This window comes from Mizuhopecten yessoensis, unplaced genomic scaffold, assembly GCF_002113885.1.
Source record: "Mizuhopecten yessoensis strain PY_sf001 unplaced genomic scaffold, ASM211388v2 scaffold10901, whole genome shotgun sequence".
Lineage (NCBI taxonomy): Eukaryota > Metazoa > Mollusca > Bivalvia > Pectinida > Pectinidae > Mizuhopecten > Mizuhopecten yessoensis.
In genome coordinates this window covers 581,716-607,187 of record NW_018408778.1, presented here as the reverse complement: position 1 = coordinate 607,187, position 25,472 = coordinate 581,716, and the positions used below count along the sequence as shown (strand labels likewise).

Sequence of the window (25,472 nt, the reverse complement as noted above, 5' to 3'; positions counted from 1 at the left end):
GTGGATTCTATATAAAACAAGAGCCCCAATGGGCCTGCATCGGTTACCTGGTATAAATCTCACACTTGTAACCTTAAAAGTGATTTAAAGTAAAGCTACAGGCAAAATGTCAGTATTTATGATTTAAATTCATTCAAAAGAACCTGTTATTTTTTTTAAAAACTTTTCACCCCTGTGATTGAAAATCAAACAAAGTCATTATGTTGAACAAATTTTATAGCCTTTCATCTCAGGATGCAACTTGCAAAGTATCAACATCCTGGGACCCATGGTTATTCAGAAGAGGTCGTTTAAAGATTTAAAACAAATTTGACCCCTGTGACCTTGAATATAAGTCAAAGTCATTCACTTTAACAAACATAGTAGTCCTTAAGCTTGATCCCAGCATGCTACTGACTAAATATCAACATCCTGAGCCTTTTAGTTATTCAGAACAAGTTCTTTAAATATTTTGAACATATTTGCTCCTTGTAACCTAGAATATGATTCAAGGTCATACATTTAAACAAACTTAGTAGCCCTTGATCCTAGTAAGCTACTGACTAAATATCAACACCCTGGGCATTTTGGTTATTGAGAAGAAGTAGTTTAAATTTTTTAACATATTTGACCCCTGTGACCTTGAATAAACATAGTAGTCCTTGATCCCAGCATGCTACTGACTAAATATCAACATCCTGAGCCTTTTGGTTATTCAGAACAAGTTCTTTAAATATTTTGAACATATTTGCTCCTTGTAACCTTGAATATGATTCAAGGTCATACATTTAAACAAACTTGGTAGCCCTTGATCCTAGTATGCTACTGACTAAATATCATCACCCTGGGCATTTTGGTTATTGAGAAGTTGTTTAAAGTTTTTAACATATTTGACCCCTGTGATCTTGAATATGGGTGAAGGTCATTCATTTGAACAAACTTGATAGCCCTTTACCCCAGCATGCTACTGGCCAAATATCATCACCCTGGGCATTTTGGTTATTCAGGAGAACTTATTTAATGTTTTAAACATATTTGACCCCTGTGACCTTGAAAATAGGTGAAGGTCATTATTTTAACAAACTTTTTAGCCCTTCATCACAGTTTGCTTCTGGCCAAATATCGACACCTTAGGCCTTTCGGTTATTAAGAAGAAGTTGTTTAAAGTAAAATATTGACGCCCGACGGACGCCGCGCCACGGCATAAGCTCACTTGGCACTTCGTGCCAGGTGAGCTTACAAACCATCATCTTATTATTTCTGTTTTGACCTATTACATATTCTGATGTGACCTATTACACATTCTGATGTGACCTATTAAAACAGTCTGATGTGACGTTTTAAACATTCTACACATTCTGATGTGACCTATTGCACATTCTGATGTGACCTATTTAATATTCTGAAGTGACCTATAAATATTGTTATGTGACGTCGACCTAATACACATTCTGATGTGACTTATATAAATCCTGATGTGACTTTTTTCTCCACCATTGAACAATGACATATCATAGGCACAATGACAATGGAGAAATAAAGCCATATTTATTTTAGCTTGGCCTTATTTATGATTATAAGATGCCTACAAGGAATCTAGGCTATAGTGTATTGTTAAGGATTGTTTACTCCAGACAAAGACCTCTGATGGAATGTTGGGGTCGACATGAAAGACATTACACCTACATACATTAGTGTAATACCTAGCCCTCCAGAATTCTGGGGTACATATTATATTGCCTCAGTATTGTCACCTAACAAAGCCAGCATTATATCCAATTTCAATAGTATGTATGAGTGCCCACGTTTGAACATCTCTGTTTTAAGTTTAGATAGCATATAACCATTTACCCATTAAGACTGGCTGTCGAGGTCAAGTTAACCCCACAAACAATGGCAGTTGGCTCCATTTAAATACATTTTGAAAATACATACAGCTTGTATTGTATGTCCTGCCTTGTTGTTTTAAATACCCCTTGGACATAGATAGCAGGATAGTCATTCGTTAAATCCACAGCTATTCTGAAAATGTTATCTCTAATAAAAACTGCCCTTCACTGACAGATCATTTTTTTGCAATTTGGTTTGTTACATTTAGTGTAATGAATGTTAATGACGATAAAAATCAGCAAATATTTACTATTTACTCGATCGAAAAATACAGGTGTGTTCACCGAGTGAACTCTTAAAACTGCATAACATACCATGCATGGTTGAAGGAAATGACCACTTCCATCCCTTCCACAAAATGTGTGCATACATGCAGAATTATGCAGCTTTTAAAGCCATTGAACAGCACATGTGGCCAATATGTACACCACCAGTAAGAAAATAGTTTTACATTCATTCACTTAACTAAGATACATCACTACAATTTTCTCAAAACAAAGGTGAGAGGGTTAGAAGACCGAAAGGGGACAGGAAATTCCACAGAATTACATAATAGACTCTGCTCAAAATCTACCTTAAAATAGACTTCTGAAGTAGATTAGGTGTAACAGGGTGATCACGAGTGTTCACAAAGCCTTCCTCTCCCCACAGACTTATTATAACAGGTTGTTACAGTATTATAACAGGTTGTTACAGACAAGCCTGCAGTCACAGGTTTTGTTGGATGTACTGAATACCAGACAAACTCTATAATCTGAGTAAGATCATTGTATCTGGAATGTGGGTCAAGCATCCCCAAATGATGGTGTAGACGGGCCAAGGATAGCAAAAAGCTCAGCTGCCAACACTATAAATACAGGGATAATTAAAATAATTATCCATTGCTAGAGATGTTATATCACTATCTCACAAAACTATATCCCCAAAATACACTGTACATGTGACTATTAACATATTAGAGGTTATGGACACAGGGAAATATGAGGTAGGATCTTACCAAAGTAGGTGTAGTTTGGGTTATAACTAAAAATTCTTAAAAAAAAACACCTTGATTTTTGGAAATAAAGTTGCAAGTGTTACCTCTGGATTCAACATTGACCTTAGGGTTAAAGTTACAGGTGTGAAACCTCTGGATACAACATTGACCTTAAATAGGGTTAAAGTTTCAGGTGTGAAACCTCTGGATACAACATTGACCTTATATAGGGTTAAAGTTACAGGTGTGAAACCTCTGGATACAACATTGACCTTATATAGGGTTAAAGTTACAGGTGTGAAACCTCTGGATACAATAGTGACCTTAGGGTTAAAGTTACAGGTGTGAAACCTCTAGATACAACATTGACCTTATGTAGGGTTAAAGTTACAGGTGTGAAACCTCTGGATACAACATTGACCTTAGGGTTAAAGTTACAGGTGTAAAACCTCTGGATACAGCATTGACCTTATATAGGGTTAAAGTTACAGGTGTAAAACCTCTGGATACAACATTGACCTTATATAGGGTTATAGTTACAGGTGTGAAACCTCTGGATACAACATTGTCCTTATATAGGGTTAAAGTTACAGGTGTGAACCCTCTGGATACAACATTGACCTTAGGGTTAAAGTTACAGGTGTGAAACCTCTGTATACAACATTGACCTTATATAGGGTTAAAGTTACAGATATGAAACCTCTGGGTACAACATTGACATAATATAGGGTTAAAGTTACAGGTGTGAAACCTCTGTATACAACATTGACCTTATATAGGTTTAAAGTTACAGGTGTGAAACCTCTGGATACAATAGTGACCTTAGGGTTAAAGGTACAGGTGTGAAACCTCTAGATACAACATTGACCTTAGGGTTAAAGTTACAGGTGTAAAACCTCTGGATACAGCATTGACCTTATATAGGGTTAAAGTTACAGGCGTGAAACCTCTGGATCCAACATTGACCTTATATAGGGTTAAAGTTACAGATATGAAACCTCTGGATACAACATTGACATAATATAGGGTTAAAGTTACAGGTGTGAAACCTCTGGATACAACATTGACCTTAGGGTTAAAGTTACAGATATGAAACCTCTGGATACAACATTGACATAATATAGGGTTAAAGTTACAGGTGTAAAACCTCTGGATACAACATTGACCTTATATAGGGTTAAAGTTACAGGTGTAAAACCTCTGGATACAACATCGATCTTATATAGGGTTAAAGTTACAGATATGAAACCTCTGGATACAACATTGACCTTATATAGGGTTAAAGTTACAGATATGAAACCTCTGGATACAACATTGACCTTAGGGTTAAAGTTACAGGTGTGAAACCTCTGGATACAACATTAACATTGACCTAAGGGTTTAAGTTACAGGTGTGACCTGGGCCTCTTGATACAATCTTAAAATTGACTTTGGATTAAAGTTACAGGTGACCTCTAGATAAAACCTTGACCTTGGGTTTTAAACTACAGATATGAAACCTATATACAATATAACTTACTTTTTGCTTGCTTCATATACCTGGCTAATACCCGATACTTGTAGACCTATTTACCAGCCATGGATCTTACCAACCAACCATGCCGGCCACTGACCTTCAGGTATGTGACCTAACTTATATCTCGGTCAGTTGTGTTTGGTCAGTAAATGGTCATCTTCTTCAGGTTTATAACATTGTAGACAGAGACAGGCCTGTGTTCCTATACTAATAAGACGCCTACACTGTACATGTAGCCTGGTTACACCTGAGCTCTCAACCATGTAGTAGTTCTGTCAGGCCAGTATCTACAGGGTAATGGACACATTCCCCTGCTGTTAGGACATCCTTACATCCTCCATTAAATGTAAGGATAGATATATTTCAAATCCTCATTTCCTCAAATGATTTTTGCATTATGCTAGACATTTATCTCCTAATTACATCCAACAAATCTTGTAACAAAAGAGCTAGTCCTTTTCTAATTGAATAATTTCCAATAGGGGGTGGGGTGGAGACCAAACGTCCCTGCAAGAAAGTCAGTTCCATAGTGTTGGTAGGGATCCTAGGGTGGATACCTTAATGGTATTCATCAGTGCTCATCAGGGAAAGCAGAGCAAATGAAAGTCGAAATGATGAGCAACAACACCACTGAATCCCGTACAAAATGTGATGCTTGAATTTTGGTTAGTAAACAGAGATATTCGATTTGCTGTATGTCTACTCATGAAAGCTTAAGATCCATGTATACATATAGCTATTGGACTATAAAAGGAATATTATGACTACTACCAACTCCAAATGCAGGAGAATATTGAGCTTGTATGAGTTAAAAGGCAAAAGGAAAATTCAACTCAACTTATATAATTAGTGCAAAGTTTGGGGTACTAAACTAGTCCAAGTTCCCAGTCAGGAGGAGTACTAAACTAGTCCCAAGTTCCCAGTCAGGAAGAGTATTAAACTAGTCCAAGTTCCCAGTCAGGAGGAGTACTAAACTAGTCCAAGTTCCCAGTCAGGAAGAGTACTAAACTAGTCCCAAGTTCCCAGTCAGGAGGAGTATTAAACTAGTCCAAGCTCCCAGTCAGGAGGAGTACTAAACTAGTCCAAGTTCCCTGTCAGGAGGAGTACTAAACTAGTCCCAAGTTCCCAGTCAGGAAGAGTATTAAACTAGGTCAAGTTCTCAGTCAGGAGGAGTACTAAACTCGTCCAAGTTCCCTGTCAGGAGGAGTACTAAACTAATCAAAGTTCCCAGTCAGGAGGAGTACTAAACTCATCCAAGTTCCCAGTCAGGAAGAGTATTAAACTAGGTCAAGTTCCCAGTCAGGAGGAGTACTAAACAAGTCCAAGTTCCCTGTCAGGAGGAGTACTAAACTAGTCCCAAGTTCCCAGTCAGGAGGAGGATTAAACTAGTCCAAGCTCCCAGTCAGGAGGAGTACTAAACTAGTCCCAAGTTCCCAGTCAGGTGGAGAACTAAACTAATCCAAGATCCCAGTCAGGAGGAGTACTAAACTAGTCCAAGCTCCCAGTCAGGAGGAGAACTAAACTAGTCCAAGTTCCCAGTAAGGAGGAGTACTAAACTCGTCCAAGTTCCCTGTCAGGAGGAGTACTACACTAGTCCAAGTTCCCAGTAAGGAGGAGTACTAAACTCGTCCAAGTTCCCTGTCAGGAGGAGTACTAAACTCATCCCAAGTTCCCAGTAAGGAGGAGTACTAAACTCGTCCAAGTTCCCAGTCATGAGGAGTACTAAACTAGTCCAAGTTCCCAGACAGGAGGAGTACTAAACTAGTCCAAGTTCTCTGTCAGGAGGAGTACTAAACTAGTCCAAGGTCCCAGTCAGGAGGAGTACTAAACTAGTCCCAAGTTCCCAGTCAGGAAGAGTATTAAACTAGGTCAAGTTCTCAGTCAGGAGGAGTACTAAACTCGTCCAAGTTCCCTGTCAGGAGGAGTACTAAACTAGTCCCAAGTTCCCAGTCAGGAAGAGTATTAAACTAGGTCAAGTTCTCAGTCAGGAGGAGTACTAAACTCGTCCAAGTTCCCAGTCAGGAAGAGTACTAAACTAGTCCGAGTTCCCAGTCAGGATGAGTACTAAACTCATCCGAGTTCCCAGTAAGGAGGAGTACTAAACTCGTCCAAGTTCCCTGTCAGGAGGAGTACTAAACTAATCCAAGTTCCCAGTTAGGAGGAGTACTAAACTAGTCCAAGTTCCCCGTTAGGAAGAGTACTAAACTAGTCCGAGTTCCCAGTCAGGATGAGTACTAAACTCATCCGAGTTCCCAGTAAGGAGGAGTACTAAACTCGTCCAAGTTCCCTGTCAGGAGGAGTACTAAACTAGGCCCAAGTTCCCAGTCAGGAGGAGTATTAAACTAGTCCAAGCTCCCAGTCAGGAGGAGTACTAAACTAGTCCTAGTTCCCAGTCAGGAGGAGTACTAAACTAGGCCAAGTTCCCAGTCAGGAGGAGTGCTAAACTAGCCCAAGTTCCCAGTCAGGAAGAGTACTAAACTAGTCCGAGTTCCCAGTCAGGATGAGTACTAAACTCATCCGAGTTCCCAGTAAGGAGGAGTACTAAACTCGTCCAAGTTCCCAGTCAGGAAGAATACTAAACTAGTTCCAAGTTCCCAGTCAGGAGGAGTACTAAATAAGTCCAAGTTCCCTGTCAGGAGGAGTACTAAACTAATCAAAGTTCCCAGTCAGGAGGAGTACTAAACTCGTCCAAGTTCCCTGTCAGGAGGAGTACTACACTAGTCCAAGTTCCCAGTAAGGAGGAGTACTAAACTAGTCCAAGTTCCCGGTCAGTAGGAGTACTAAACTCATCTGAGTTCCCAGTCAGGAAGAGTACTAAACTAGTCCGAGTTCCCAGTCAGGATGAGTACTAAACTCATCCGAGTTCCCAGTAAGGAGGAGTACTAAACTCGTCCAAGTTCCCTGTCAGGAGGAGTACTAAACTAGGCCCAAGTTCCCAGTCAGGAGGAGTACTAAATAAGTCCAAGTTCCCTGTCAGGAGGAGTACTAAACTCATCCCAAGTTCCCAGTAAGGAGGAGTACTAAACTCGTCCAAGTTCCCTGTCAGGAGGAGTACTAAACTAGTCCAAGTTCCCGGTCAGGAGGAGTACTAAACTCATCTGAGTTCCCAGTCAGGAAGAGTACTAAACTCATCCAAGTTCCCAGTCAGGAGGAGTACTAAACTCATCCGAGTTCCCAGTAAGGAGGAGTACTAAACTAGTCCAAGTTCCCTTTCAGGATGATTACTAAACTAGTCCAAGTTCCCAGTCAGGAGGAGTACTAAACTCGTCCAAGTTCCCAGTAAGGAGTAGTACTAAACTAGTCCAAGTTCCCAGTCAGGAGGAGTACTTAACTAGTCCAAGTTCCCAGTCAGGAGGAGTACTTAACTAGTCCAAGTTCCCAGTCAGGAGGAGTACTTAACTAGTCCAAGTTCCCAGTCAGGAGGAGTACTAAACTAGTCCAAGTTCTCTGTCAGGAGGAGTACTAAACTAGTCCAAGTTCCCTGTCAGGAGGAGTACTAAACTCATCCCAAGTTCCCAGTAAGGAGGAGTACTAAACTCATCCAAGTTCCCAGTCAGGAAGAGTATTAAACTAGGTCAAGTTCCCAGTCAGGAGGAGTACTAAACTCGTCCAAGTTCCCAGTAAGGAGGAGTACTAAACTCATCCAAGTTCCCAGTCAGGAGGAGTACTTAACTCATCCAAGTTCACAGTCAGGAGGAGTTCTAAACTCATCCGAGTAGAATCACTACTGTTCATTCAGGAGGAGTACTAAACTAGTCCAAGTTCCCTGTCAGGAGGAGTACTAAACTCATCCCAAGTTCTCAGTAAGGAGGAGTACTAAACTCATCCAAGTTCCCAGTCAGGAGGAGTACTTAACTCATCCAAGTTCACAGTCAGGAGGAGTTCTAAACTCATCCGAGTAGAATCACTACTGTTCATTATTTTAATATTTCTTTTTGTGTCTGTTAAATCTGGACTTACATTCAAAGAATCCAACAATACGTTAAAATATATATACATTAATTAAACCACCACATGTTTGTGAATCCGTCGGACTGGAAATTTTAAAAGGTACGCATGTATAACTCTTAAATATCTAAAGAGATTAAAATTGATATAATGCTGAAAGAAATTTTAATCCCAATTTCAAGTTGCCAGATTGAATCTTGTTTTAAGCCTTGGCATTGTCCTTGAACATGATAAACATCTAAATATGTTCTCTATTAATTGGAAACCTTATAGGATAAACATCTAAATATATTCTCTAAATACTGGGAAACTGTCTCTTTACTTAATAAGTATGACCTGTACACACAACACAGCAGTTAACATGTCAACTTAATTCTTCACATCGAAACAAAATGTTGAAGTCACACACGTGTACTTCAAATGAAAATATGAGATCAAATGTACCAAAATGAAACATATAATAAACATTATAAAATTCTAAATCAAGTATATTATAGCGGAACATTCAGAGAACTTTACCACTTTTAATTGTACAAGTATATTTCAGCCGAACATTCCGACTTTTAATTGTACAAGTTCATTTCAGCTGGATGTTCAGAGAACATTCCGATATTTATTGTACAAGTATATTTTAGCCGCACGTTCCGAGAACATTTAGCCGGACGTTCTGAGAACATTCCGACTTTTATTGTACAAGTATATTTTAGCCAGACGTTCCGAGAACATTACGGCTTCAAGATTCTATCGAGGACAATGTACATGTTACTTACCTTGTGGCTGGTAGTACTTGGAATTGTGTGTCCATCGAAAACCAGTACATAATCCAAAGTCAGTCAGTTTCATATGTCCATCTTTGTCAATTAAAATATTGTCCGGTTTGATGTCTCTGTGAATGAACCCCATCTTATGCACACTTTCAATTGCTAGCACTAATTCTGCAATATAGAAAACAGCTAGAGGTTCCTCGAATATTTCCAATTTGATAAGAAGACCCATGAGGTCTCCGCCTGGTACGTAGTCCATCACAAAGTACAAGTTATCACGATCTTGGAAGGAGTAGTAGAGTTTTACTACCCATTCATTGTCTGCCTCCGCCAATATATCACGCTCAGCCTTCACATGAGCCACCTGGTTACGCTTCAAAACATCACTTTTCCTTAGCATTTTCATGGCATACAATTGATTGACCTCTTTCTTTTGCACAAGTGCCACCTCTCCAAATGCTCCCACACCTAATGAACTGAGTTTTTCAAACATAGATTTGTCCATTTTTGCTCTTTTTAATCGGATGTAGTTGGATTCTTTCTGGTGAAGCATGCGCCTCATTTGGTGCTGAGCTTCATCGGACAGTCCAACTTTTGACATTTCACGTTCTAACTGTAAACATCTTTTTTCCCGCTCCTTATGAGATTTTAACACATTTTCAATATGTTGCTCCATATAAAATTTGAATGCCTGCGGCGAATAGTTCCGTACTAGAGTTTCACCACGTAAAGAATCCTTTTCTTGTGCATCAGCTTTTCGTTCTGGCATTGGAGATGTGCACCTTGTTTTTTCAGAGTGACTACAACTACTTGCGTCAGAAACTGTTGACGTTGTTTCATCTGTTTCATCATTTTGTTCATTTTTATTTGCACCGTTTACTTTTTGTGAGCTCCCCCTAGACTGTTTGCCTGTGGAATGGGGAGGGAGAGGTGGGGGGGACATCACTAACGGTCCTTTTGTTGGCACAGGTGGAGGCGTGTCCGAGGATTCTGGAGAAATTCTATGTAGTATAGGCACTCTTGGTGGCAGAGGTGGCTGTTCCTGACTTTGTCCTTGAACTTGTTGACCGAAATGAATCGGGTAATTAATTTGCAACTGAGGGTGAGATGGAGGGGGATGTTGAGCGAACGGAGTCACTATTTGCACATGAGGGGGTAAATGAGCCTTGATCTGTTTTCCAGGGTAAGGGGGTGGGGGTTTATCAGGGATTTTATCTGAGAGTCTGTCTGCAATATCTGAATTACTTGTCGATGTGGTTGACATGGGTGACTGGTTTGTGCCTCGTAAGGATATTGGAGAGTCTGACCTTGGGGTTGACCCTTGAGTGTCCATAGGGCGTCTGATGTAGTCGTATTGCCCCTGACCCCGCTGTACCACAACACTGCGAGTATAGTGAGGACCGTGCTGTCCAAGGTTTATCTGAATCTGGGGCTGGCCACCCTGACCTTGACCTCCCATATGGGTGTGCATGGGGTCTTGGCGCATCATTGAAGATTTCTGTTGAACTTTATGTGGTTGATGTTTGATTTTTATCTGAACTTCAGGAGTTGGAGGTCGAGGATTTGGCATTCCTACTTTTGCTTCATAAGAAGACACATAATTTGTACCAGGTGACTGTGATGTCAAGTAATTTGTACCAGGTGACTGTGATCCTACATAATTTGTACCAGGTGACTGTGATGTCACGTAATTTGAACCAGGTGACTGTGAAACAAAGTTTGTGCCACGTGACTGTGCGGTGACGTAGTTTGGGCCCGATGACTGAGATGTCACATAGCTGGTGCCCTGTGAATGAGAAACGTAGTTAGGCCCCGATGACTGGGCTGGGGACATGGGTATCGTAGCCGTCATAGGCTTTGGCTTAGTCACTTTTTTACTCTTTACTGTCTCCGACACAATTTCTGGTTTAGTACAGTACGCCATTGATTGTGCTGGAGAAACAGCAGTCTTTTTGAGAACATTATCAGATCCAGTGAGTGAACCTGGTACTGTGTTATTAACAGTGATCTGAGTTTCATATCTTGGAGTAGGACGATACACTGGAGGAACTGTGGATGAAATAAGGTGTGACTGTTCCGTGTGACCTGGACCTGATATGTTCACTACTGGTGACCTACTCACTGGATGTTGACTATACGGTGGCGGTGGTTTGGAATAACGGATAGTTATCTGCCCTTGACTACCAGAGCCCCTCCCACTTTGGTTCGATATTGTCACCAACTGTCCTGAAGGTCTCTGTACAATGACGGGCTGGCCCAGACTGTTGACAGGACTCCTGCGTTGTGGTGTGACCTGTCCCGCATGTGTGAGGCCCTGCGCCTGCTGCTGCTGGTGATGGTGTAGTTGATTTAACTTGGTGCTGTGTTTGATATGTGGTTGTCCCGGAATTATTTGCTGCATGTCGGGCGACGGAATCATATTTAACTGCCGTGATGGCAGTTGTTGGTTGACCATGTGATGGTGGTTGTTTATTTGTGAGGCTTCCATCATTATCTGATGTTTGCTCATTGGCGTGGTTTGGTTAACTCCCAATGCGGAACTACTTGACACTATTGGTATTCGTGGTGGCACCGGTGGGGGAATCTGATCGCCATTGGTTACAGGCGTTACATTTACCACAGATGTATCGTTGGGTAACGTCCGACTTGGAAGTGAACACTGCGGGCTATCAGACCTTTCACTTGTACTGTCTGTGAAGCCATTGTGCATTGGCATTTCAATACTCGATTTACGGTTCTGTACAAGTTCTAGAAATAAAATAAAAACTTTAATAATATATGTCATCTCAACATCAGCGGACAATATAAAACAAATCAAATAGACAATACCAATGATTATGAAAGATTAACCATATGAAGAAGTCAAACTATGTACCGGAGATCTTTAAAAAAATCTTCCATCTAGAGATCTTTAAAAAAATCTTCCATAACAGTAACAAAAACAAACTGTACAGCTCATGTATGTGAGAGAGTTTGTCCATCAATGACGAGCAGGTACGTGAAGAATGTCTGTTGATGTAATGATCAATACTGTCTAGTAAAGCACTATGTAACAGCAGGTATGAGATGTGGACAAGTTATGTACCGCCAGATACAAGGTATGTACTGTCAGATACAAGGTATGTACTGTCAGATACAAGTTATGTCCCGTCAGATACAAGGTATGTACCGCCAGATACAAGGTATGTACCGTAAGATACAAGGAATGTACCGTCAGATACAAGGTAGGTACCGTCAGATACAAGGTATGTACCGTCAGATACAAGTTATGTACCGTCATATACAAGACATGTCCCGTCAGATACAAGGTATGTCCCGTCAGATACAAGGTATGTACCGTCAGATACAAGTTATGTACCGTCAGATACAAGGTATGTACCGTCAGATACAAGTTATGTACCGTCATATACAAGGTATGTACCGTCAGATACAAGACATGTACCGTCAGATACAAGACATGTACTGTCAGATACAAGGTATGTACCGTCAGATACAAATTATGTACCGCCAGATACAAGATATGTACTGTCAGATACAAGGTATGTACCGCCAGATACAAGGTATGTACCGTCAGATACAAGGTATGTACTGTCAGATACAAGGTATGTACCGTCAGATACAAGTTATGTACCGTCAGATACAAGGTATGTACCGTCAGATACAAGGTATGTACCGTCAGATACAAGGTATGTACCGTCAGATACAAGACATGTCCCGTCAGATACAAGGTATGTAATGCCAGATACAAGTTATGTACCGTCAGATACAAGGTATGTAACGTCAGATTCAAGGTATGTACCGTCAGATACAAGGTATGTACCGTCAGATACAAGGTATGTACGGTAGATACAAGGTATGTACCCTCAGATACAAGGTATGTCCTCCCAGATACAAGGTATGTAAAATCAGATACAAGGCATGTAACATCAAATACAAGGTATGTACTGCAGATACAAGGTATGTGCCGGCAGATACAAGGTAAGTACCGTCAGATACAGGGTATGTACCGTCAGATCCAAGGTATGTACGGCAGATACCAGGTATGTACCGTCAGACACAAGGTATGTACGGCAGATAGAAGGTATGTACCGTCAGATCCAAGGTATGTAACGTCATATACAAGGTATGTACCGACAGATACAAGGTATGTAACATCAGATACAAGGTATGTACTGCCAGATACAAGGTATGTAACGTCAGATACAAGGTATGTACGGCAGATACAAGGTATGTACCGTCAGATACAAGGTATGTACCGTCAGATACAAGGTATGTACCATCAGATACAAGGTATGTACTGCCAGATACAAGGCATGTACCGTCAGATACAAGTTATGTACCGCCAGATACAAGGTATATACCGTCAGATACAAGGTATGTACCGTCAGCTACAATGTATGTTCCGTCATATACAAGGATTGTTCCGCCAGATACAAGGTATGTAACATCAGATACATGGTATGTAACATCAGATACAAGGTATGTAAAATCAGATACAAGGCATGTAACATCAAATACAAGGTATGTACTGCCAGATACAAGGTATGTAAGGTCAGATACAAGGTATGTACGGCAGATAGAAGGTATGTACCGTCAGATACAAGGGATGTACTGTCAGATACAAGTTATGTACCGTCAGATACAAGGTATGTTCCGCCAGATACAAGGTATACTGCAGCGTTGTCACACTAAATACACTAGTATAACTAATATTAACTTGTAAATTGTAATTGGTCAAAAAACTTACGTGACTTGTCAATCTTGATGTAGCCATTGTGTCCTCCAATAGACTCCTGGAAAGAAATGTTCAAATTTAATCATCTTAAATACAATGTTCTGAAATCAATTGAAACCTCTGATCTGCAAAGAAAAAACACCTTCCCTCATCATTACTCAGTGTAGTTCATTACTCAGTGTAGTTGATTACTCAGTGTAGTTCATTTAATGTACGTAGTTCATTATTCAGTGTAGTTCATTATTCAGATCAGTCTGCAGTCTGTGATTTTAACACTAAGTTTATTTGTACCATGTGTCCAGATACCTACTTAACATAAATACAACCATAAAAAAATGTCTTATATCAAATGTATAGTGAAAAAGAAAATCACTTTTAAATTACAAAACTTAATTGATTCAATTCTACACGAAATCCACAGTGAAAACTTGCCCTATATTACCAAATGACCTAAATACTCTAACACCCAAGATACTAGATAATTGGATAATGAAAAGTAGAACTGCATTTTTTGGTCTGGAGTAATTGTAAACACAATAAGAGGGAGGCTAAATTACCCCGGCAGGGAATGTTATCATGGAACATAACTAAATCTGGCATGTATCGGGTTCATTTAATTTATTTTAACTTACAGTCTGAACTTAACAACCTAGTAGCTAACAAAGAGGAAATATTGTTTAAATTAAAACTGCTTGCACACCATGACAGTCACTATTTTGTTTTTCTGTTGGTTGCAGTACAAAGTATACACAAACTACAGCACTACTGTACACGTAGTAGCGATTACCTCAACTTACACTGCTGATAAATAACACTCAAGTTATCTTCTGTTTATTCTATTAGAAATTCTTAGAGATATTCCTTTGATAAAATTACTTAAATAAAATAACATTTATTTTTCATTTTGTGACATGTACTGTAAGTTGTATACATATATAATGTGGCCCAGATGAAAACCTGGTGAACATTGACCGCTCGGTGATTCACAAATACTAAATATCCATTCTTAAAATATTTTCACAAGTTTAAAGAGGCCCGCTGGCCACCAATGATTCTATTATAAAGGTTTGTGTATCACATTTACAAAGACGCACAGTGATATGTAAGCCATGTAACTCGAAAAAAATGTGGCATCCCGCCAACTGCCTGCAAACATTTCCAATATTACACCAGGGAGCTATAAAACTCTGGATCTCTCCTATATTCACCACTACCAACCACAGCCTACTGGAGCAAGGTCAGGAATTCATTTGAATTGGCTCAAAATAAAATGTACACCATTGAGAAAGTTTTCTTTATGAGTTGTGTATGAGAAATGTGTTGGTTTTACCGACAGAGATCAATACCTATTATTGTACCATAGTTCAGCTAATTCTTCACCGGTACACACACCTTATTACCAACAGACATAACACAATTACCCTAATAATAAAAAGCATGTTCACCATTTTAAAATGTTTGTTAAAGAGAAAAGGTGCTTGATTTCTGAACAAGACTGTAGGTTGTTATTTGTGGACTTGTGATGTCTGACATTATAAACAATTTCTTTACATAGGCATTTCTCTATATCACATTCAATATACCAGTCTCTAGGCACTTCTCTATATCACATTCAATATACCAGTCTCTAGGCACTTCTCTATATCACATTCAATATACCAGTCTCTAGGCACTTCTCTATATCACATTCAATATACCAGTCTCTAGGCACTTCTCTATATCACATTCAATATACCAGTCTCTAGGCACTTCTCTATATCACATTCAATATACCAGTCTCTAGGCACTTCTCTATATCACATTCAATATACCAGTCTCTAGGCACTTCTCTATATCACATTCAATATACCAGTCTCTAAGCACTTCTCTATATCACATTCAATATACCAGTCTCTATTAAAAAGTACATGTACTTGTCAATCTACCAATCTTCAGAGATATACCTACTTGTCAATCTACCAATGCTCAGAGATATACGCACTAGTCTATCTACCAATCCTCAGAGATATACGCACTTGTCTTTCTACCAATCCTCAGAGACATACGCACTTGTCTATCTACCAATCCTCAGAGATATATACACTTGTCTTTCTACCAATCCTCAGAGATATATACACTTGTCAATCTACCAATCCTCAGAGATATACACACTTGTCTATCTACCAATCCTCAGAGATATATACTTGTCAATCTACCAATTTTTAGATATATATATACACTTGTCTATCTACCAATCCTCAGAGATACATACACTTGTCAATCTACTAATCTTCAGAGATATCTTCAGAGATATCTACACTTGTCAATATACCAATCTTCAGAGATATATACACTTGTCAATCTTCCAATCATCAGAGATATATACACTTGTCAATATACCGACCCTCAGAAATACAAACCCAAGATATAAAGTGCTTGCATTTGCTTCAAAAAGAAAAGTACTAGCTATTTGCTTGCATTAATCCATTCAAATAGACAAGTATTATATATATATATACCAATCCCAAGAGATACACAAGTGTACACTGTTCTATNACACACACACACACACACTCCCCACCCAACCCCCAATTATGTCCATACGTTATATTATATAGAAGAATATTATATGCACAAAGAGGCATTTGATGAGTAGCCCGTTACTGCTCACCCATCCACCCAGGCTGAAATACCTTGAATTTTTGTGGCAGTGTTAGCAGAAGAGGGAATGGCAGGGCTTTATTCTATACAGGTAGTGTTCACAAGTATACGCAGTAATTAAAATTGTTGGGAGCATATAACACTTATCCCAGATCTTGTACAATATCTGTCTGCAAGACTATCTCTGCCACTTATCAGAGCTATTCATAAAAGGAATGTCTAAAACTGCCCAAATCTCGCCGCCTGCTGATTTCGTGCGGTAACATGTATATTTCAAAATTATTCATCTACAACATGGCTATTTAACTTCGTAATATTGTTCAAAGAATCAAACAACTGCAAGAGATAGCACATTTTTCTGCAGTTGTTCATCTTGTCTTATGTAATACCATTCTGAGAACACTTAAGACTGTTTAATGTTGCTTTATTTTAAAACAAACTATTTTTATTAATGTACCATGAAAGTTGACCATGATTATCAACTTTAATTTCCTATTATGAAATACTATCTTATGTCTGTAAGTATATATATGAAAGCATGATCAATTACAATAGCAGCACATCAGACTTTGGAACTTTCTGATACAGAGGATGCTCTGTAGACAAAATCAGGACATTCCCGCAGTAATACAGGTGTTATCCTTGTACTCAGACAGGTATATATATTTACTCCATAAGGTCTTGAATCAATGTGTCATTACATGACATTATAGTAGCTCTGGCACTTCAATAACCTGACTAGCATGTGGGTCAGGTTGGCCAGGACAGACTGGATTCCTTATAAGGTCACGGTAACATCACACCTTTAGTCACAGCAATATGGACCGGTTACCTGTCAACACTGCTCCATCCCTGTCAGGGAAGCCAGTTACATGTCAACATTGCTCCATCCAGTAGTCACTAGAGCAGATATCCTTCACATGTCAACATTAGTCCACCCCTGTCAATGAAGCCAGTTACATGTCAACATTGCCCCATCCCTGTCAGGGAAGCCAGTTACATGTCAACATTGCTCCATCCCTGTCAGGGAAGCCAGTTACATGTCAACATTGCTCCATCCAGTCACTAGAGCAGATATCCTTCACATGTCAACATTAGTCCACCCCTGTCAATGAAGCCAGTTACATGTCAACATTGCCCCATCCCTGTCAGGGAAGCCAGTTACATGTCAACATTGCTCCATCCAGTCACAAGAGCAGATATCCTTCACATGTCAACATTAGTCCACCCCTGTCAATGAAGCCAGTTATATGTCAACATTGCTCCATTCAGTCACTAGAGCAGGTACCCATTACATGTCAACATTAGTCCACCCCTGTCATTAAACAAATACCCATGGGTATTCTATGTCTACATTAATCCACCCTGCCATTTGAGCAAATATCCATTATATGTAATGATTGGTCGACCCCATCACTGCAGCAAGCTCCCCAATGCAACTTGTGTCAGCATAAGGACTCAATCCAGGACACAGGAATGTATGTTTGATGGATGGCACTTTGTCAGGTATGCACAGGTAATACACACAGGTATAGTTTGACCACAGGTGAGAAAGTTCCACATAACCAGGTGTCACAGCTGGTGTCATGTGGTTGACTAGGGTTTGATAGTCTAGTTCTCTGTGTCACCTTATAAAAAGTTGCCGGTCAAGTTGCTGTCAACAACAATGCTCCTCTGAATCAGTGTCTGTAAATAAATGTTGATATTGAAATACCAACTGGACGCTGAAACAAGACCCGCCATCTCATTAGCAGCATTACGTGCAGTTACCTGTCGCAGCTATAGAGGCATTTGGGAAATGTAAGCGTTGTACTGTTTGTTTTCTCAGACTGATCCACCCATATAACCAAAACATTTTTATCATCTTCTCCTAGACCAGTAATCAAAACATGGGATATATCGTGTGTCATTAAGTATGTGGCTCTATAGAGCCCCGTTACATGTACACCACTGCCTGCTGCTGAACATAGCCAACAGCTCTAGCTGGTAACATGGAACTAGACCACTCCCATGCTTCCCTTCCCATTTTATTTTTTATTTTTTATTTTTGTTGCTTATTCCAATACTTTCTGGACATGTGATATGGCTGTTATATTTCCCTGCATGTCATGGTCTTTTCCTGTGAGCTTATACCTATAACTATCTACATTAAATATAGAACTTCTTTAAAAAGTTTGCTGAAATTAATGTTTGGGTCTAGTCATGATTTGAATTCAATTAATTTTTTTATCAAATTTATCATTTATGTATCTTTTGAATCACTCTTCACAACCTTTCACAAGACTCAAGTGAACGATTTATTTTTACATTTTAAAACAGCTATACATGTACATATAGAATATAGTTTATATTGGGACAATAGTCAAAACAACTCATAGAAGGAAACATCTGAGGACATGGGCCGACAACACTAGTTTTTAACAGAGGGCATTATAAGGGACATTATGATGTATCATACATAAATATGTGTCAATTATGCAACTGCATGTTCATACATACATACAGCTGAAATAACTAGTCTTACAAATAAATAAAACAGTTTGGAAATAAATCACCTGGAAATAAATAATTAGCTCCACAAATAAATCATCACCAGCAAAAACTAACCAGGAAGACCTGACAGGTATAATATCAGCATATGATAACAGTCAGATAACAACACTTCCTCCTTCATTTTCATTCCTAGTTGTATGTAAAAAAAACAATGTAGGTTTTACATAAATTTGTAAGGCCGCCCCAAATAAGTTCTACATTTTTGAGAAGTGGAATTATTTGTAAAAAAAAAAAAAAAAAATTGACAAGAAAAAGTGGAAGGTGAAACACAATCACACCTGTGCTCATCTATTACCTGTATACTGATAGCAGTATAAATTATTACATCTTTTACCTGTATACTGATAGCAGTATAAATTATTACATCTTTTACCTGTATACTGATAGCAGTATAAATTATTACATCTATTACCTGTATACTGATAGCAGTATAAATTATTACATCTATTACCTGTATACTGATAGCAGTATAAATTATGTCTGTTGATATACAGCTGTATAATGATGACTGATCTCTGTGCACTGTCAATAGTGAAACTGATTAACTCAGTGATACCAATAACCTATCTATTGTAGCTTGACCATTACAGTGTTTACTTACATCTATTATCTGACCACTGGTCTTCCTGATGGTCAGTGCTGATTTACCCCTACAATGTCTTCTTGGCCGAGTTAACAGCGGCCAGGGTTTTTGTCCTGACCATCTGCCATTGGACAAGCAAGCAAAATCTTTTGGATACATTCTTAAAACAATTCTCTCAGACTACATCAACAATGACATCTGTTTCCGGGCCTCAATTCCCCGTTTCCATAACAACTATTCAGGAATTTCGTTCACTGAACCTTGATAATCGTGTTGTTATCCAAAGGAAATAATCCCCCTATATTTCAGTGTATAAATGTTGTTTCTATATCTTCACAGAAACAACCTTAGTTCTGGACTCTATCCAGCTAATCCGAATTTGTTAAACAAATTCCTTGCAACACATGTTTCCATCAAAAATATTTTTCATGTATAAACACACTTGTTAGACACAGAGACCTGAGTTGGCCCCCGACTAAATCCTTAGTCCACCGAATCGCATCAGGTGTGTCCTCTTTATAACTCAAGGAATCACATTTCTCATATCCTTTCCCTGCTTCCTTTCTAAATCAGAAATCTCTATGTGTCATCAGCAAGTCAACTTATAAAATCCATGAAAAATCACATATATGTGGTTTTCCTCCCTAATATTCTACAGATCCACAGCAGACACAAGTAAATGTGAGCCCTTCAGTTAAACTGGACCTACCTGGCCGTACACCGTTATTTCTTATATGTTATAAAAGAAATTCTTCCACAAATATTTCCTAGCTGGAGAACTCCTCCTACGTACCCAGCATTCCTGAGGTGGAATGTCCGATCAGATACAACACAACAAACTAGTGTAAACTAAGGTATTGGTACAACAGTGTAAACCAGATATCCACTGTCTACAGATAACCAAATGTTACCTATTATCCACTCAGTTCCTTTCCACTTCAGTAACACTAGTAACATATACATTTCCCTTTCTTCCTGTGATCAGGGTGCACTACAATAGCCAAGTCTGACCTCTGACATCAGCATTCAAGAGAAACAGCATCAAGTTATATCCTCACATACATTCCTCAGTGTCTGGGGCAAAACATCAATTTTGCTTGTAATAAGCTCTGTAGACGACCACACCTTCGTTATCCACCTGATCATCTGATAAGGTAGGCCTAATTAAAACTGTTTACCTGTAGAAGTAGGACAGATCAGTGGCTTTATAATCCCAGGACATATGGTCTGTATGTCTCTAGGGCCCTGGAATAACAGCCACTGCTGGAACTAAATCCTAGCAATATTTTCAGTCTGACTCTGATAAAATCCACATCAAATTAATATAAAGAATTAATAAAAAATTATTACTACTACATCATACAATAACCCAGTAAGAGGCACAGCAGGCCTGTAACGAGATTATGTACATGTTCAATAAGAAAGGTCAAGGTAACATCATAACTGTGTGACAGTGGTAGTTGTCAAGGTAACATTATAACTGTGTGACAGTGGTAGTTGTCAAGGTAACATTATAACTGTGTGACAGTGGTAGTTGTCAAGGTAACATTATTACTGTGTGACAGTGGTAGTTGTCAAGGTAACATTATCACTGTGACAGTGGTAGTTGTCAAGGTAACATTATAACTGTGACAGTGGTAGTTGTCAAGGTAACATTATTACTGTGTGACAGTGGTAGTTGTCAAGGTAACATTATTACTGTGACAGTGGTAGTTGTCAAGGTAACATTATAACTGTGACAGTGGTAGTTGTCAAGGTAACATTATAACAGTGTGACAGTGGTAGTTGTCAAGGTAACATTATAACTGTGTGACAGTGGTAGTTGTCAAGGTAACATTATAACTGTGTGACAGTGGTAGTTGTCAAGGTAACATTATAACTGTTAGACAGTGATATATAAAATTGTATTACAGTGAAATAAGTTGTATATAATGTATATGACTTAAGGTATATAATAACTTAACAAAGCTACATTATATATCTCCCTTGATATATCACCAAATCTCCATATAATGCCTCAAGACAAAAGGGTGGCAGTATAACAAGGTTTTAATCCAACAGCTGATCTTAAATAGTTACAGTGTAACGTCTCAGCCTTCAAATATATAATATACTGATAATTAACTACACTTCGCTTTTATCATGAAATTATGCTGCGTCATGTTTGATGTGGAATACATAAATACAGTACACACAACACATCAGAATGACTGGAGTCTTAGTCACAACAAATATACTCAAGTGGAGCCTTTTAACATAAACCCATAAATCATGGGACATAAATAGACATTTTTTAGACACATACAATTGACACAGTACAAATCTATATACTTCATAACCATCCAATGAAAATCGGTAGGAGAAAAAGAAATTCTTCACATTTTTTAACAAATGAAGATGGATTTCTCTAGATAAAACTCTGTGCAGAGGATCTGGCTGTTGAGATTCGTCTCACTAACACACACCATATGTCTCAGGGCAAATATATATAAAAGTCAACATCCTCAAGTGGTCGGCATAGTTTTTTCAGATCATTCACACAAAGAGATTATAACATCTGCATATTCAGGTCCCAGTATGTAAACATGTCCAGTGTATTGCCTGAAATCCTAACTATTTCCTGTATCTCTGACTTTGGGCACCCTCTAAGGTAGAATGATAGCTACAAATTAGTACATAATAAGGCTATATGTACATTTGATCACATTCCAGGTCCTACAAAGCAGCTTTTACCCAGGGACATTAATTGCAGGAGCCAGATCTGCCAGCACTCTTGGAATCAGACATGCATGGAATTCCTGCGTAATTCAACGGGATGCTAATGAGTATGGTAATACCTTTATACAGCATCAGGTACAAGTGCTAACATCACTTCTATCAAGTTGTCATGGTGACATCTTAATCAACCTCCCATAAACTTATTGCCTATTTTTCTATTTATACACAGCCTTGACCTCTGCTATATGACCATGTGTGACTCCATACACATGGAAATGATTCAGAGGATCTATATATTCCTCAAATCGTTTCTATTCAAAAACAGTTCTAGGTAAACTGCTATTGGCTGTAGATTATCATGGAATACCCGCCCCGCGTACATGTTTCCATCAGACACAGTGATCAGGAATGATGCTGAACGTCCAGATGTTTCAGCTACTGTAATGAAATGTCCCCATTATAGACCATGTTTCCTTCACACATTTTTGTTGTGATGATCACATTCCTCAATATCGTAATGCTTTTGTGATGTTACATTAAATGACAATTTTTCTTCAGGAAGCATCAATACCTGATGGGCCACAAGGATGATAAGAAATGTGTGCTACTAACTTTTAACATTGGTAATTCATGCTGTTAACCATATATATATATAAATAAAGCAAAACACAAATTCTGTATGTTTAATATGTTCGAATGAACTAAGTATTATGCTTTGAAATTCACTTTTACTATCAGATGTTTTTAACTTTTACTATTTAACAATGTATTCATTTGAGCATTTGTAATATGCTCCGTTTCTTTTTCCGTATTTTTCATTGACGCATTTAATGCAAGTACATTCATATAATCTTTTTAAAACGTCGCAATTTCTAGACGTCCACATTATGTGTACTTTGTTTATGACGTCATTATTTTTGACGTCTAAAGTATGTGTACTCCATTTATGACGTCACAAATAAATTTAAATCGCCTGAAGAGCTCCTTCGATGGGCGAAAGCGCTAGCCGATTATACTAGTCTTCGTGTTTTGCTGTGTTTATATTTTTACCGTCACATGGACATTTAAAACTATTTATCGCTATATATATATGTAAACCGTATATATGCAGATAGAGTTTCAAATCTGTAGTAAGAGATCACATTCATTCTTTTCAAAGAAAGTAATGTTTCAATTTTTTAAACCCAAGTGATCTTTGCCTTTGACATTCAGCCTTTGCATCTTTCCTAATTCCTGCTTGCTGATGGTTGTTTTTGTTCCTATCATAGCGATAGTTCTGAACCTTGAATGAGCCCATGAGAAACAAAGACATCCGCAAGCTTTCATAAACAAGAGGCCCAAGGGCCTTAGCGGTCACCTGAGTTATATCATAGGTACTGGTAGCTTTATTTTATTGTTTAGATGTGATGTGGAAATCAGCATGTAAACTAAGTGAAATACAATACTTGTCATGTCATCAAAGGATAAGAATTTGAAAATATTGGTAAATGTTCCCTTTGGGGCCCCGCCCTAGCCCCTGGGATGGGGGCAGGAATCCCAATTTTACAAAGTAATACTCTCAGTCACCAAAGATGATTCTGACTAAGTTTGAGTAATTTTCTGCTGAAAATGGATAAAATATACCCAAAAGTGTTATTTGAGNATACCCAAAAGTGTTATTTCCTTATATAAACTAAAGTAAACTTTACCCCCTCCGCAATGGGGAATGGATGGCTCAGGGGTCCTGAAATTGACAATTTCAATAAAGCTCCTGATCAATCAATCAGATTTTTGAAATATTGGTTAATTTTCCCTTTTGGGCCCACCCTGGCCCCTAGGGTTGGGGTAGGAATCCCAATTTTACATTTTAAAACCATCTTCCTCCAAGGATAATTCTCAACAAGGAAGAACAATTTCCTACAGAAAATTGCCAAATATACNAAGCCCCTGATGATCTTTCTTTCCATGCAGAGAAAATGACTGTAGTACCTCTGAGTCTGGAGAAGAAGACTTTTGAAATATTGGTTAAATTTCCCATTGGGGCCCCGCCCTGACCCCAGGGGACCCTACAGTGTACATGTAGTATTACCTCACACCATGTACACTGTAGAATGTATATGGTGTGAGGTAATACTAAATGTACACTGTAGAATGTATCTGGTGTGAGGTAATACTACGTGTACACTGTAGAATGTACATGGTGTGAGGTAATACTACTGTACACTGTAGAATGTACAGGGTGTGAGGTAATACTACACGTACACTGTAGAATGTATATGGTGTGAGGTAATACTAAATGTACACTGTAGAATGTATATGGGGTGAAGTAATACTACATGTTCCCTGTAGAATGTATATGGTGTAAGGTCATACTACATGTACACTGTATAATGTATATGGTGTGAGGTAATCCTACATGTACACTGTAGAATGGATATGGTGTGAGGTAATACTAAATGTACACTGTAGAATGTATATGGTGTAAGGTAATTCTACATGTACACTGTAGAATGGATATGGTGTGAGGTAATACTTCATGTACACTGTAGGGTCCCCTCGGGGCAGGGCGGGGCCCCAATGGGACATGTACACTGTAGAATGGATATGGTGTGAGGTAATACCTCACACTTTCTACATTCTACAGTGTACATTTAGTATTACCTCACACCATGAACATTCTACAGTGTACATGTAGTGTTACCTCACACCATATACATTATACAGTGTACATGTAGTATTACCCCACCCCATATGCATTCTACAGTGTACATGTAGTAATACCTTACACCATATACATACTACAGTGTACATGTAGTATTTCCTCTCGCTATATACATTCTACAGTGTAAATGTAGTATTACCTTACACCATATACATACTACAGTGTACATGTAGTATTACTTCACACCATATTCATTCTACAGTGTACTTGTCGTATTACATCACACCATATACATTTTACCGTGTACATGTAGTATTACCCCACCCCATATGCATTCTACAGTGTACATGTAGTGTTACCTCACACCATATACATTATACAGTGTACATGTAGTATTACCTTACACCATATACATTCTACAGTGAACATGTAGTATTACTTCACACCATATACATTCTACAGTGTACATGTAGTATTACCTCACACCATATACATTCTACAGTGTACATGTAGTATTACCTCACACCAT

General features: G+C 38.7%; 1 protein-coding gene across 2 annotated transcripts in view; it reads right to left on the bottom strand.

Annotated features, from left to right (window-relative positions):
* LOC110463404 (serine/threonine-protein kinase LATS2-like) overlaps positions 1-25,472 on the bottom strand; it is a 55,678-nt gene that overhangs the window by 9,841 nt on the left and 20,365 nt on the right. For both annotated transcript variants that reach the window (XM_021517978.1, XM_021517979.1), the window contains 2 exons: positions 13,821-13,866; positions 9,080-11,821 (listed from right to left, as the gene is read on the bottom strand). In XM_021517978.1, the coding sequence (XP_021373653.1) occupies positions 9,080-11,821; positions 13,821-13,866 (2,788 nt within the window). The remainder of the gene's footprint in view (positions 1-9,079; positions 11,822-13,820; positions 13,867-25,472) is intronic.